We start from the raw sequence: 15,154 nt of genomic DNA, 5'->3' as shown, positions 1-15,154 counted from the left end.
GTTATGCCGGCTTAGTAGAATTCTTCTGAGGCTGGAGCTCTCCGGGCCAAACTCCGTTTTTACTCATCCTCGGGCTTTGGCTTACTTTCTGTTTAAGCACCCTAAAGAGATGTGGGAAGGAACAATGACTCCCCGCTGTGGCTGGGCTGCCTGGAGTCTTCTGACTATAGCCAGAGGTTCATTTGCTGGCCTCTGTTCATGTGCCCAGAGATTAGAGTCACGGAACCATCGAGGCTGCTGTCTTTACGCCCTGACTGGTCCCATGGTTTGGTCCCCCATAAGGGGCTTTACCCACAGATGGGGTGAGCACTCCTTCCTCCAGACACAGGCAGATAACGAAGACAGTTTACTGCCAGATTCTTCGCCCACCCTTCTCCAGGAATAGGACAAAATAAGAACCCAGTGCTTATCAAGATTTTTTTCCTCGCACTAGTAATATAGGATCCCTGCTCTCATTCAGACCTAGCAAGTCCTGTGACTAGTAAGTGCCCAGGGGTAGGCAGGAGTAGGTGTCAGATTAGAGAAGAAACCGCGGATGAGAAAAGACCCAATGTACACACATGACAAAACCAAAAAAGCCATTTTATTGAAAATTAAATTCAAACTTCAAATTAATATTACAATCATGAGAAAAATGCCAAATAATTCAATTTACAGTTGCAACATACAATACAAATAGTCCCTTTGAAGTCAAGAGTAAACTCATCCACAATCATGACCTGTGGCACAAAGCAGAATTTGTACAATATGTGCATGGAAAGCAAATCTTGGGCAACAGCGATTGGAAAAAATAAAAATGAAAAGCTTGTATTTACACAAAATGCTACAAATATTTTTGTTCCACAGAAATCTAAGAATGGTAAAGCATATCCAAAAAAATGGAATTTTATCCAGAATACCTAAGAAATTACTGTAAGTTATGGTTTTGGCTGATATATTTCAAAGTACTGCAGTAAAAAGCAAACAGTTATTTGTAAACATGAAGTAAACAAACATCTAAAAAATTCTCACATAGAAAATATTTTTTAAATGCATTATTTTTTAAAAAAACAACAAATTCAAGGTTTGGAAGAGTCATCTTTTATTTATTTTATTTGTTATTCTTTCGGACATCATAGATATAATTATTGATTTGGCTAATGCATTGTGTTTCCATGTATTAACCTAGACTCTGAGCCAGCCCCTTTCCCGGGAATGGAAGGAACTCTTTAAGCCAGCACACACATCTCCTCCCCTCTGAATTTGCAACGGATGGTCCCTCACGGGGTGGATTTTTCTGCTCATTTTCAAAAGGTCCTGGCAGAGTAAGATAGTCTAAAGAGCAAACAATAGCTAATCTGCTGAGTCTCTCAGTTCCAGGCTAGATATCGTTCCACTGATCTACAACCAAAGCTGTGGTACCTGTTCTGGAACTCTGACACAGGTTAAAATTTGTGAGTCAACTGAAACATTAAAGAAAGCGGCTACGTTGGTCATGCTGTAAACTTCAGCAACATTTATGCTACATAAAGAGCTGAGCTCTTTTTAACCTGAAGGAAATAGAATGTTGGCTAGTATGTGGTTCCATAGAAGTAAGGCTTTGCTTTGGTCTTGAAATCACAAATCATACACATGACCCAGTGCAAATTAAGGGTTCTGTTAAAAAAAAAAAAAAAATAGATAAAAGAATAATTTAACTCCCAGGCCAAAAAAGGGCAGAATTTGATCTAAAAAAAAAAAAAAAATGTGAATTACCCCAGTGGAGTGGTTGGAATGAGGGTGAAAGGAAGAAGTGCTTGAATTTTTCCCAAGAAAAAATTTTTAAGTGTTTCTGGGTTGCTGCCTGCAGCCACTATAACATTTCAACACAAAAACATCCCTAAAGTCACTTAGTATGTGTACTGTAAACTTAAAAAAGCCCTTTTAACATTACAAAATAATGTACAAATATAGTACCTTTTTATTAAATAGGGTACAGCTGGCACTGGCGGTAACATTTTTATGTCAATTAATTAAAAGTGAAATGTGTAACCAGACACTGGCTTTTTTAAGTGCTGCTGAAACAAACACACGTTTTACACTTACAAATAAATGGACAGTGGCGTGCTTCAAGCTACCACACACACAATAAATAGTATCAATTACTACTTCCATCTTAAGTAATAGAAAAGTGGCTTATTTATCTAAGCATACTTGGTATACAACCTTTAGAAGGCAAAGTGTTTTGTTTTGGTTTAGTTTCCCCTCAATTTTTATTAAGAGTCAGGATGAATTCTAACAGGGACTCCCAGGCAAGAAGCACAGGTCCAACTGCCCCACAAGCTGTCCTGCAATGCTTGGTGGCCTAGAAAGGTGGGCATGAGAATGACTAAAGAGAGCAAGGGGCTTGTGGGGGGATGGAGGCAAATCTCTACAAAGTTCTTCTTGGGGATATGGGGCACAGAATTCAAATGAAGGGCCCTTGACCTGTGGAGGAGGAGGGCAGGGATTTGCCTGGTGGTGTCATGAAATAATCCTGGTTTAGATTAAAACTTCACACTTGAGAATTTGCCATGTGGCCACCAGGAGTGGTCAAAGTGCATCCTATAGGAGGGCTTTAGCTCAAATTCATACACGGTAGCAGACACCAAACTCCACATAGCTTTGCCTTTCCTTTTCCTCCACCGTGAGAAATATGACTGTCTAAGGTTGTATATGGGATGTCACAGGCTGTATGTTCTCCCAGATCAGCTATCTGCTGGAACTTGCCTGCTATTTCAGATGACTCTGCTCCCATAAGACAATGACTTAATTCTGCTCCTTTAAATGCAAAATCTGTGGAGAGCTGCCAGCAGGGCCTTGGGTATGGCAAATTCGGGTTCCCCTGGCCTACTGTTTGGTAAGGCAGGTTGGTTAAGAATCTCTGGTGCAATTTTGCTTTCCTGTGCTATGTGTATCGTGATTGATCCTTTGGCCACACGTGTGGCTTTCAGCTCGCTACATCTTCACTATGAAGCCTGGCGATTTAGGGTTCTGCTTTAACTGTGAAACCACAGAACATTTTTCCGCAGTTCAAAGATTCCCTTGTCTTTTCAATAAGACAAGTCATTGTTATTTGAAAGAAATGAGGAAATCACATAATTCCAGCATTTTATGCTGATAAAGGGCAACATAAGTGATAAAGAGCTAAGAGTTATTTTTTTTAATCCCTAATTATTGCTTTAAAAGGCAAAGCTGTGTTAGAGGCAGTCAAAGATCTGAAAGAACTAAGCATAACATTTCCTTCATACAAAAACAAGCTACGTCTAAAATATTTGGAGATGGAAGTATTTTTAAAAATCACATTGTGCCTGGATGAACTGATTGCTTAGCAATATTCCAGGTATGGCTCTAGCCCACTGAAGAAATTTGTTATTTAATAAAGAGCACTTTTAGAGACCGAAGTCAACATATCAATACACTAAGAAATGTTTCAAGGGTCCAAATGTCATTAAATAATTATAAATATATCTTTAAAGTTATATGACCATTCACTTAGCAAGTTACCTCAGATTTTACACATATTCATAATTTAAAAAAAAAAGAAACAAATAACACACAGCCAAACACAAACACTATCTATACCATTATGGCTATAATAAGATATTGCCATTTTCAGTTTTGCATAAAAGGAGAAGAGGGGTTTGGGATGGTATTTCTTTTTAGTTAAATGGGAAAAGGGAGGAAAAAGCATTAAAAAGTAAAATAAAATAACCTATCCTGATCAGTACTTTTGAAGTCACTTTCTTAAAGTAGGGAGAAAAAAAACTGAACCAAACAGTTCAAATGAGTACTTGCAGCAAGTCTGAAAGCAAAGTTTGGAACAGTGATACTGTAATGGAAGCTTCCATTCTACCTCTTTTCCCTTTACGTGCACCTCGACTGGCTTTGTAAGCTGGTCTGCAAAGTGCACTGGTCCATACACAGCTGCAACCGTGAGGATGTGTGGTTTCAAAGCACAGAGAGGAAGCGGCTTTGCTCTTCTTCCTCCTGAACCTGGAGTCCACCTCTCTGAATTGGCATATGAAACGTGATTTATAATAAGCCAAACAACAACAGCAACAAAAATATCTTTTCCCTTTGTTTGTGAAAGTACATTTTTTTTCTATTTAAAGAAAAATAGAAAACCATCTGAAACCTGATTAGGATCATCTCTCTTGGGCCTTTTGCTTCTCAATTATCAACCCTCTATGGTTGCAAACTCATGACTGAGTGAATGAAAAATCTTCTAAAAAGTAGGCACTTTGTAGATAGCTAATTGATATACATATATATGCACTCTCTCTATATATGTATATATTGATACATTTGGGTTGTGGCTCCCAGATACCGCTGGGCCACCGCTGAGGAATTTCAATATGGTCGCCAAACAGATTCATCCATTCTGCCACTAGAATTCAAAACAGTTGGGGAACTGCTGTGGCTTCCATCAGCGTCAACACCATCATTCTGGTTAGGCAAATTTGGATTTAATAGCGTGCTGCCATTCGAGGTGGTGGTGCATGGCGGAAGCATTCTGGAAGGAGACCGGTCTCCCCCCGGCACCATGGGGAACTGATAAGATCCTGATGAAGTGCCATAGTAGAGATATGGAGTGCTGCTGGTCTGGAAGGGTCCGCTCTGGCTTTGGGAAGAGCCGGGGTAGGGTGGTGGCAGGTAGGTGTGGTAGTGAGTGGTGGCGGACATACCGAGGGACATGCCTGAGGTGACTGGCGGGGTGTAAGTAAAGGTGGCTGGATAGTGCATTCGTGGGTTGGAGAAGCGGCTCTCAGTGAGGGATGAAATGCTGGGGAACTGCCTGGGGTCTGAAAAAGGGCCCAGTTCTGAAGCACCTAAAAATTATAACAGAAGATGGGGGAAAAAATCTGTAAATATCAATTAAAATAATGATAGAATTTTTACAAGAAAAAAGAAAACTTTAGCTTCCCAAAAAGGAACAGCAAGCCACAAACAGATCTTCAAATGTACCGGTCACTACATAGTCTTTTTTTCTTTCCACTTTACAGTCTTAGCAGCATTTATCTTTAAGTTCTTCATCCCCAGAGAATCCCAAAGGGCTTTAAAAACCCAATGTGTGCTAGGTCATATGTGTAAACCAACCCAACACTCTGATCATATAGATTCACTCACCAGACTTTAAGACTGACTCTTCATTAATGTTTTTTCTCTTTTTGTTTCTCGTTGCATATCAGATATTGAAAGTGACATTTTTACTAAGTCAGACAAGCTTCTTTTTCTCAACCCAATACAAAGAAATTCCAAGATGATCAGTTTTGTTACTGGTACCCTTGGCAGGGCCCCCTTTCGTCAATGAAGGAACTTCAAAAATATACCCTAACAGGTTCCTATTGCTTCTTTTCAACTCTTCAAATAATTTAAAATCTTGTTTCGGTCTTCCTCTTTGTAACAGATTTAAAAAAAAAAAAAAAAGATTGAAATCAAACCTGATTTCAATGTATTCTGGAACTATATTACTTATCTGGGGGCATATAGGGAGATCCTAGCCCTTAAAAGTTCTCCCAAAGATCATAAACCAAATAAGGAGACTTTAAAAGTGTAGGGGGTTGGGGCAGGCTTTGTGCCTGGAAATCACTGCATTTCAAGCCTTGACGGAAGACACAGGACCTGATTTAGGCCAGGTGCCTACAACAGCTTTTGTGAAAGGCTCGCTGTGCAGGGCAGATGTGAGGAAGGGCACTTCCCCACCCACTTACCAGGCCCCTGTGCCACATCCTAGAGAATTAGCTGCAGGCCGATTTGAACCGGTAACCTGGAGGCAAAGATGGTTTTCCCCTAAAATGTTAAGTCCTTTAGCTTCTAAAGCTAACAGTATGTTTCCTTAATAGATATTTTTGGTGCTTAACTTAAGAAACCAAAGTTACAAACCACTTCGTGTGGAAATCAGTTTTCAAAGATTGGGTTATGATATTCTAAAACTGACAGAATTTTGACGAGCCCTTTTATATAATACCAGTGTTCTTAAGATTTTGATCATATCTAAAATCTTCCAATTTTTCAGATCGCATATATTTGCTTTTCCTATAAGCTTATCTATAAGGGAAAGCGCTTAGTAATTCTTGAAGGCCTTGGTGAGTAGGTACTTCTTCAGCCCCATTTTTTTTAGCATTAGTTCTTGGATGCTACAATATTTATTAAAGGAATAATCCTAATACTTTTCTTTAAAGGTGCTGTTTGAGAGTTGTTAATTTTTATTAAAATGCACACTGTCTTTTAAGCTTCATAAAATGCTAGGGGTAAGTGTCACGATGTGCATTTGTAACAAAAAGTGACTATTTAAAAGTAATATATAGTTAACAAAAGTTTTTCTCACAAATCTGACAGTAGCAATCAGACAGCCCCACCCAGCCCAGCCCAGCAATTGTTAAAAGTCTCACCTGCCTGGCTCTTCTTACTGAGAGTGGAAGGCCAGAGGCAGAAGTCAGAGGTGGCAGTGTCATCATCTGTAAAATGAGGGGGATGAGCTCTAAGTTCCCTTCCAGCTCTAACGTTCTATCACCATGAATTCCAAGACAGAAGGAAAAGCAACAGCCTTAGGGGAAGGGGAGGCAGAGAAGTTCCCACCCCTCATTAGTACTTTCCCCTGGAATCCACAAGCCCATAAGCAGAGGGTAAAAAGCTAGTAGGCAGCTTCTAATACCAGAAACAAACACTTTCAAGATGACAAACCAAAACTAACATAGTCTGGGCAGTTACTCTGCTTTTTATAAATTCTTCCATCCTCAACTGGCCTCTACCTAACCCCTCCCAAATACGAAATTCTGACAAGCTCAAGTTTAAAAATGTAGAAGTAGTGATTATGACAGACTTGAAAATGGGAGCAGGTGAGATTTAACATCTCTCTCACCCCAGGCTTATGTATCACCTTACATGATACAGGCACAATATGGAGGTCACAGATGTTCCTCAGCCAGCCTTTTCACTGCAGAGCTAAGGCGAACTTGAGTTGGCAGAGGTAATAGTTATAGGCAGGCCACTTCTGTACACATTAAGTTCAATGCTCAGATCATGTGAAAGAAACCAGAATAATGTGAGCAATTTCATAAAGGAAGAAGTCACACTTAAGACATCAATGTTTGCCCCTCCACAGAGGCACCAAGATCACACAGATAGGCTTGTCAATGTAAAAAACGCTTCTTGTGGGTATTTGTACTTAAAATATACTGTAGTCCTAATTAAAATTCCATGTGGTTTCCCTTATTTTGATGCAGAAGCCTCATTAAAGCCCTTTATGTGTGGCTCTACCAATAAACTACAATATGGTTTTGAACTTATCCCTCCACTCCCACCCACTTTTTCTATTTTACCTGATATATTTTGCTATTTTTATTATCCATAACATGCCAGGATCACTGTACCTTTTTGGTTTATAGATGCCAGCTAATGCAAACTGACATTCATTTTTCAATTAATGAGTGCTGGTTGTGATTTATAGAAAACAACGCAACAAATTTCCGCTAGTTTTACAGAACTTTGACCAATCATTTCTAGCCATTTGAGACTATAATGTCTTGAGGAGTAACTCCTTCTGGGCAGAGAGAGCTAATGTAAACTTTCAAGGGATTATTTCAACGTAATTTTTATAACTTACAAAAAAACAGAATTTTCTGGAATTTGCTTAGTCATTTTGTGTTATCAAGAAGTGTTATATAAAGAATGAATGTTAACAATTTGCTACGGTATCACATGAGATCACTTATATAATAATCCATAATGAGGAGACCCCTTCCTCATTTTAAAATTTAAAATTGTCAATTTAAAATTGTTGCAGAAGCAAATGATATAATTAAATTTTCTTTCACTGAATGGGGTTGTATCTATACTGCTAATCTCTGTTTTGTATGTGAACTCAGATCTTCTTTTAGACCCCCTTCTTGGGTTAAGTTGACAGTGTGTCCTAAATTACTCATTCCTGTGTCGCTAGACACATTACAGCTACAAATTTAAAAAACAGATCTCGATATTATATCAACTAAAGAGAAAATGTATTGTGTACTCATTAAAAGGGTTGAGATGAAAGTCTGGAAGAGTTCTAAAAGTACTATTAACCCAATCTAAGTTTATAAATGTAAAACCAAAGCTCAGTAACTGCCTCAGTGATATGCCTTGTAGCTTCAAAGCTCCTCAGAGACAGTTTAAAACGTCTGACTACAACTGAAATCTGACTACTGATTAAATAAGGCTAGCACTACCAGGAGTTACTTGAAGCCCGAGATAAACATGGTGCATCTTCCCAATGGGCTGGTTTCACTCAACTTCGAGTCAGGGGTACACTTTACAGCAAACATGAATACGATGTGGAGTAGATGCAACACTTGGGTGAATTTTTGGACAAACAAAATATGACTTCGACAAAATTTTGCACTTGTGAAGTTTTAGACTATGCTTCCAGATCAACTAAGGTACCCATTTACCTTCCTCTGCTGGTTGGGGTACTCTGATGGAAAAATCCAAACCCTTCATTTGCTGTTTAGATAATCCTAGTCTAACCTGTTGATAAATAGAGAAACTGAGATCCAGAGAAAGGGAGCCATTTACTCTACAAAATCACACAGCTTGAGAGAGGCTGAGCCACAAACTAGATGGACTGCTTTGACTTCTGACCTTTTTGCAATCTTAGTAACCCTAAAGCAATTTGGTTGACACAATCACAGATATATAAATATCCTGCCTTAAAAGTCTATTTGTCTAAATAAATTCACCTAAAATTATTGCAGTAGGCTCTTCTAGGGCCTATGTGTCGCCCCAATGAGAGTTACTGTCTTTGGGATACTATTAACAACTCTTTGAGGTCTTGTTGATCCAACCTACTAAAGAGTAAGCAATTCATTCATTTGCTCATGTCATAATATGAATGAGACCAAGGTCAAGGGTTTGATTCCCTTAGGACCTGCTGGTTTCCTACAGATGCATTTCATTCCAGAACTGGTATCTGCACCCCTTGCCGCAGTTAGACAGCTTGCAAATGAATGAAGTTGTCATAAACAGAGATGCAAAAACCTTGCTCATGAAAACAGCAGCAACAGCAAAAGTTTTTCACAACCTAATATACATGGGGAAGAATACGTTAATAAAATGCCCATGAAGCACAAATAAAAATAACATTAATGTTAAAAGCAAAAAATATCTTGCCTCTCCTCCCAAGGTCTATGGGGAAAAAAGAAATAGCCTTTCTACCCAACCAGGTTTCTTGGATGTGAAATCAAGATAAGAGAGAATAAAAGAAAACCTCTGATCTTTAATTTTTGTGGCCTGCAATCCGCCACTCAGCATCTTTCACTGCTTTCTAATGCTAGCTATCTTGGGTCATGCTTAACTCCTGACTAAAGAGAGCTGTTGAGGGCAGTGATCTGTCTAATCCTTGTTTGTCTCCCCTTGGGTGCTTAACAACAATAATACTTGACATTTCCAGGCCTTTACCTAGTACTTCAACTTACATTTTCTCATCTAGTAGGCTCTCAATAAATAATGGTTGGCTGAAAATGGGCAAAGAGACCTCTAGAATGAAAGGAAATAGTAGTTAAAAAAAGAGTAACAGACTGGGCCCTTGCCATTTGAGGCTGTCAGCTAGGAAATACCATACCCATGTACCATCCCCTGTTAGCAGTGGAATTTACACACCCTAGCTGAGGAGGCAGGTCAGGCAGAGAAAAGGAAAAAGGGGCCTTGAGTCCAGGGGGTACATACACTGGCATGTTCAGAGTCCTCTGTCCTGCTTTTTTAATGCAAGGGCATAAACGTGCATAATGAAAAGCCATACTTCTGGCAATGAGGTGTGAACTTCAAAGCTTCATTGGGGCCTTTTAAATGGTAGGAGTTATTGCTTCAACAAATCTCAAATAAAATCCAAGTACTTTTTATTAACCCCCTCCTGGCATTCTTTCCATTGGAACACATAATACATGACTTCTCTGCAGAGCAGCTCTCCTCTAAGAATCTTCTTCCCCTTCTATGATTTGGTTGCCCCCTCCCCAACTGCTCCATTACATAATTTTGTATTTCATTCCTGACCCAATAGCACTTATTTTCCATATCACTCTTTTGGGTTTTTAGTCATTACTTTACTAAGTTATTAGCTGTGTCTTAGCCTGTTCTTTCCAACTGTAAAGTAAGCCTTGGATGGTAAAAGTCATGATTTATTTTCCTCTCTCATCCCTCAGAGCCTTCTATATTGTAAGAGCTTAAATTTTGTTTTTTAAATGTAGGTGTATTGATGGAGAGATAAATGAATGAATAATTAGTCTAGAGATCAGGAACTCTGTATAACAGCTGGTACATTTTTGACACATTAAAAATGATATAATAAGCATTAAGCAATGTTGACATCAAATCTAAAACGTAATTCAAATACCATTCCATACTATAAAACTTTTTAAAACTCTCTTTGAAAAATGTTCAAAGCTCTTCCCAAGCATCATTATATTGCTTGACCTCATGTTTCAGAGAGTGGCACGCAAATGACAGTTGCCTCTAGTGAACAAATGTCTCTGTTTTGCCACCGGTGTTGTTCCCCGTATACTTAGACCCAGTGTCTCTGGGGAGGAGCCATGGAGAGAAGAAATGAAGGAGAAAAAGGGCCAGGATAGGAGAAATGCATGGCCTGTAGGAAGGTTAGTTAGCACACTCACTTTCCTCAGGATCCCAGGTTAACTGCTACCACTAAAGGTCCTATTATTTATTCAGAGTGCATGCTGAAGTAACAGAGGATAAAGCTCACATCCTGTCTGAATTTCTAGACTAGTATATAGAGCCAACGTGTCAAGAGTCATCAAGCATCGCAGATGACCTTTGTAGATGAAGAAATGGAAGCCTGGCAACATGGCAGATCTGAGTGATATCACGAGATTAAAATGTGGTTCTATCCCAGGTCCAGGTGTTCCACTCTACCTCTGCTGCCCTGACAGAGCACGATGGCAGGAAAATGCAGAGGATCTGCCTTGCGTTTCCTTAGATCTGCATTCTATGAAAACAGACGTGGAAGGGGAAAATCTCCCATTTATATACTACCTTTTCAGGCCACACAGGTGGCAGAGCCTTAAAACCAGAGGGTGTCACTCCCTTCCAGCACAGGTCAGCCACCTTTCACAAAGCATGACTGAGAAACTCTGCAATAAAGGAGCGAAAAATAAGGAAGAGGCTACTGGCATATTTAGAGCCCTCTGCTCTTCTTTGCCAAAGTCATGACCCACTACTCTTCATTATGAACCCTCCCCCTCATGGCAGGACATATATTCAGGACTCTCACTGGAGCTCTGTTCATGCACTCCCCAGACTCACAGCCACCTCTCTTCTCTCTGCCAGACCAAGGTAAGTAAGCACTGTTTTTAAAGCTCACCACTACACAAGGACTTCCCAGGTATAAAAATACTTGTCTTTTCTTTACCATATATAGCTTCATCATTTATGATGTAAATTTTAGCTCTCCATGCATTTTAAGGAATTATCATTGGTTTTAGATAAGTATTTTCACTCTCCAACTAAAGGGAAAGAAAATTAAGAATAAGAACCTTATACCCTTCTTTTAGACCCTAGCTAGTACACAGCATGGTGCTGAGAAGACAGGTGCTTCAAAAAACTGAACTAACAAATAAATTACTATCATAGTCTCAAAGCAGGCAATGTGACAGAAGAACAAATGCTATGTAAACATATCCAAAATCAATTTTAGACTACATTAGAATATCATTTTGTGTTTTCTACATTGAGGTTTTAAGGGACTTTACATCAATTTCCTACTTTCTCTGAATTTGTCTCCTCATACTAAAATGATCAGGTATCTATTACTAAATTGGTTTTACTTTCAATTTCATTAGATAGTAACTGGCAAAGTATACCCTATGTGGGGGGAATGTAATGGGTCCTACTGGTGGAGAAGAAATCAGCAAAAGAAGAATTTGAAATTAATTTTTTAAGATAATGAAAAGTCTGACAAGCAAACTCCGCAGTTTTGCAAAGGAGAGGAAAAGGGCCTCAACTATCCAGTATAAATATTTATTTTCTGTGTTTTAATAAATTGTACTTTTTTCACTGCATGCTCACAAATTTTGAAAGATCAGCTCATCCTAAGGCTAAGAAAGTATGCTATGCTGAAGGAAAAGGGGGAAGAAGGCAACAACCTGGCAATTTTCAGAAACTTCAACCATTCCTTAAACCCACCCAAATTTTAAGGATATTGTTGGAATAATGTATTTCCTCTTTGTGAAGGGAAAGGGGGCAGGCAGTAGATGTGTGAGTATATGTGTATGCACGTAGGAAGGGACAGTAAGAGAGAAGGAAAACCAAAGGGTTGGGGAGGGGGGAGAAACAGAGGAAAAATGAGAGAGGTCTTCTTGCTAGGCCTTGATTAAGAACTTTTTAAAGGCTGGGAAGGGTGGATAGTCTTTGAAACCAGATCCGCTGCAGGAAGGAGGCCAGCACCCAGGACACCGTGTCTTTCAGAAGGGGCCACCCACGGTGCCGTGGCAGTCATATGACTGCTCTGTCACATCCTGAAGCCATTTCCAGCCCATGCACAAGTCTGTGCTCCCATTTAGAGAGGATGGGATATATTGGGAACACACATATGGAAACACTTTCAGAGAATCAGTTTCCATGAAATTCATAATGAGCCAAGTGGCTTCAGATGTGGTTGCGTTCCTCCGATTAGCCAGAAAAAAAAAAAAAGGGAAAAAAGGAGGAAAAAAGGGACAAATCCACTCTTTCAGACCTTATTTCAGTTTCAGAGAAATTAAAAACCACTAATGACATGGCTACCAAAACATGGAGCCACAATTAAGAGAAGGAACTAAGAAAAAGAAAGAGGTTTAAAAGCAATAGCCTATCCTTCTTAAAAATAACAGCTTCAGTATCAGTAATCTTATCTTAAATCAGGGGTAGGCTGTCCTGTGATGGTATCTGCCTAGAGTGGACTGATTTTCTGACATCCCAGCAGCATGTAGTGCACATGCACATGCAGGGGGCGCTGCAGAGGGACTCAGAGGCCAGAAGACCAGCTCTTATTTGATAACATATGTGGCCAATTAAGATTATTTCAAAAATTGCAACTAAATGATAAACTGTTCCTAAGTAAATCTTTTAAAAAAGCTGAATGCAGCAGGGGACAGCCTGGTATTTTCCTGTGGCCTGTGCCAGTGGTAACTCAGACTATACTAAAAGCAGAAATTTATGAACTGGCTAAGACCTTATATATTAGACACCAAAGCCTAGCTGATAGGAGGGCATGAAATACAGGAAAGGGACAAATGGGGGAAGACTTTGAAAGAGGGACATTTAACTGATATTAGTAAGTTAATGGTTTATATATTAAAACAAAAACTGGCCCATAATGGGGTAAAATTCACATGAATTTTAAGATAAAACCTGACTTACAATGCTCACCTTGAGGAATTTGGGGTTGTTTGGGGTTATGGCAACATATTGGGAGAGCAGGAGCAATAAAGGAGCTTCCTCTTCCCTTTGGGGTACTTCAGTGGAGAAATCTGAGGAGCATTTCTTTCAAGCTTGGTAGCAAGCCTAAACCCATTGTTTAGGAATGCTCTGACTTGACGTTGCTTGATGATGGTGTGGAAATCGGGACTGGCTATTGCTTAACAGACCAGTCTTTGCTTTGCTCCAACCATAGGACCCTTGTAAGTGATTTAATATTCACAGTATCCCAGTGTTATGAGTTTTACTAAGAGGAGAGAGTGGCTAACCAAACAACTGAGGATCTTTACTCTACTGAAGCACTTACGTTATAGCATTACATCCTCACCACAGCCCTGTAAGGTAGACAATGTCACTGACGTCACATTATGAATGACAAACTGAGGCTCAAAGAAGTAAAGTGATTTCCACAAGATTACAGACCAGTAAATGGCAGACCGGGCCCTGGCCTCAGATCTGTGGGCCTCAGCTGCCACAGTCTCCTCCATAATGATGGATTCAATGTCATTTCCACGTGAATTGTAATAGACTAGCTATGCCTTCCTATAGGGGAATGATGAAAAGGGTTCTGATCAATTTTCAATGACAGCCTTGAGGATGGGGACAAGGCTGAGATGTGTAATGGGGAGGCTGATACATGCCATTCATCTGCCATGCTTGACTCGGCCCTGGAATTTCTTAGACTGTCTTTACAACTGATGCTCTGAGTGATCTTAAGCAAATCATATTTTATATTTTTCAGGTTCTCTCATTGTTTAAAACTCTTGTAAGTGAAAACTGGCAAAAGTAGACAGCAAATAGCAAACATCTCTATCTCAAAATGGCATTCCTTCTTACTGGTATTATTTGAAGTAGAGTGAGAGAAGGAAAGTCAAAAGATAGGCGGTCTAAGCTAGAAAAGACATGAGTTGAGAATCAGAATCCTGAAATTCCCGATTAATTCTACACACCCAGCTCCAGGCCCAACCAAAGTCTTCTGCAAAAAAAAAAAAAAAAAAAAAAGCCTGTTGCAGTGAGAAAAGGGGCAAATAATCACCATAGAGACCACGCTCCACCAGCTTCTGAATGCACACACTGTGTTTTCAGATGGAGCTTCAATTCTCTGCTTCTTAAAGTAGGAATAGATCTGCTGCTCTGAATCTAGCACCAATCCAGTTTCGGAGTATCCCTAAACAGAGTCCAGCACTGATCCAGAGGAAGAGTTGGAAAGAAGAGTTGGTTCTACAAGGTACTATCACTCAAAACCTGACATGTTTTGGGCACGGTTTTCAAATATAATTCTCCTCAAAAGACTCTTTGCCCTCTCTCCCTCTGCAGTCAGATGTATCTACTTACCTGCTCCCCATTATTATACCCTGGGATTGGTTCCTGTCCCAGGAGGAAAACATAAGAGGCTTCCTGGTTTTGACAGAAGGCTGCCTTAGAGTCAAGATCCACTTTTGTTTGTGTGTTGTATCTTCTGCACAGATGACTTATCTGGGTTCCTGAATTCTCATCTTGTCCAGCTTTCTGGTTCCTCAGGATATCCTTGTTCATGACTGCCTCCCTGTTCTGACTTCTCTTTATCCTTTTTTCAGGTATATGCACATTTCTAGATCTTTTATTAGGCACTCAATAAATGTCTGCTGTAATAACAATCTTATTCCAACTTAGCTTTCCAGGCTTATCTCTCACTCTACTTCATGAACTCAACCGTCCAGTCAAACTGAACCCC

General features: G+C 39.7%; 1 protein-coding gene across 5 annotated transcripts in view; it reads right to left on the bottom strand.

The window, feature by feature from the left end:
- The window catches only part of RUNX2 (runt related transcription factor 2), a 232,732-nt gene that overhangs the window by 108,244 nt on the left and 109,334 nt on the right, over positions 1-15,154 (bottom strand). For 2 of the 5 annotated variants that reach the window (XM_011354762.2, XM_011354765.2), the window contains 2 exons: positions 6,393-6,458; positions 562-4,829 (listed from right to left, as the gene is read on the bottom strand). The exons of 2 other annotated variants lie outside the window; for them this stretch is intronic. In XM_011354762.2, coding sequence (XP_011353064.1) covers positions 4,351-4,829; positions 6,393-6,458 — 545 coding nt within the window. In that variant the 3' untranslated portion in view covers positions 562-4,350. Of the gene's footprint in view, positions 1-561; positions 4,830-6,392; positions 6,459-15,154 lie in introns of those variants that run through there. One more of the 5 variants, XM_011354763.2, reaches the window with a different exon arrangement.

The sequence above is a fragment of the Pteropus vampyrus genome, unplaced genomic scaffold (assembly GCF_000151845.1).
Source record: "Pteropus vampyrus isolate Shadow unplaced genomic scaffold, Pvam_2.0 Scaffold18, whole genome shotgun sequence".
Classification (NCBI taxonomy): domain Eukaryota; kingdom Metazoa; phylum Chordata; class Mammalia; order Chiroptera; family Pteropodidae; genus Pteropus; species Pteropus vampyrus.
This window is presented reverse-complemented; position numbering and strand designations above follow the sequence as displayed.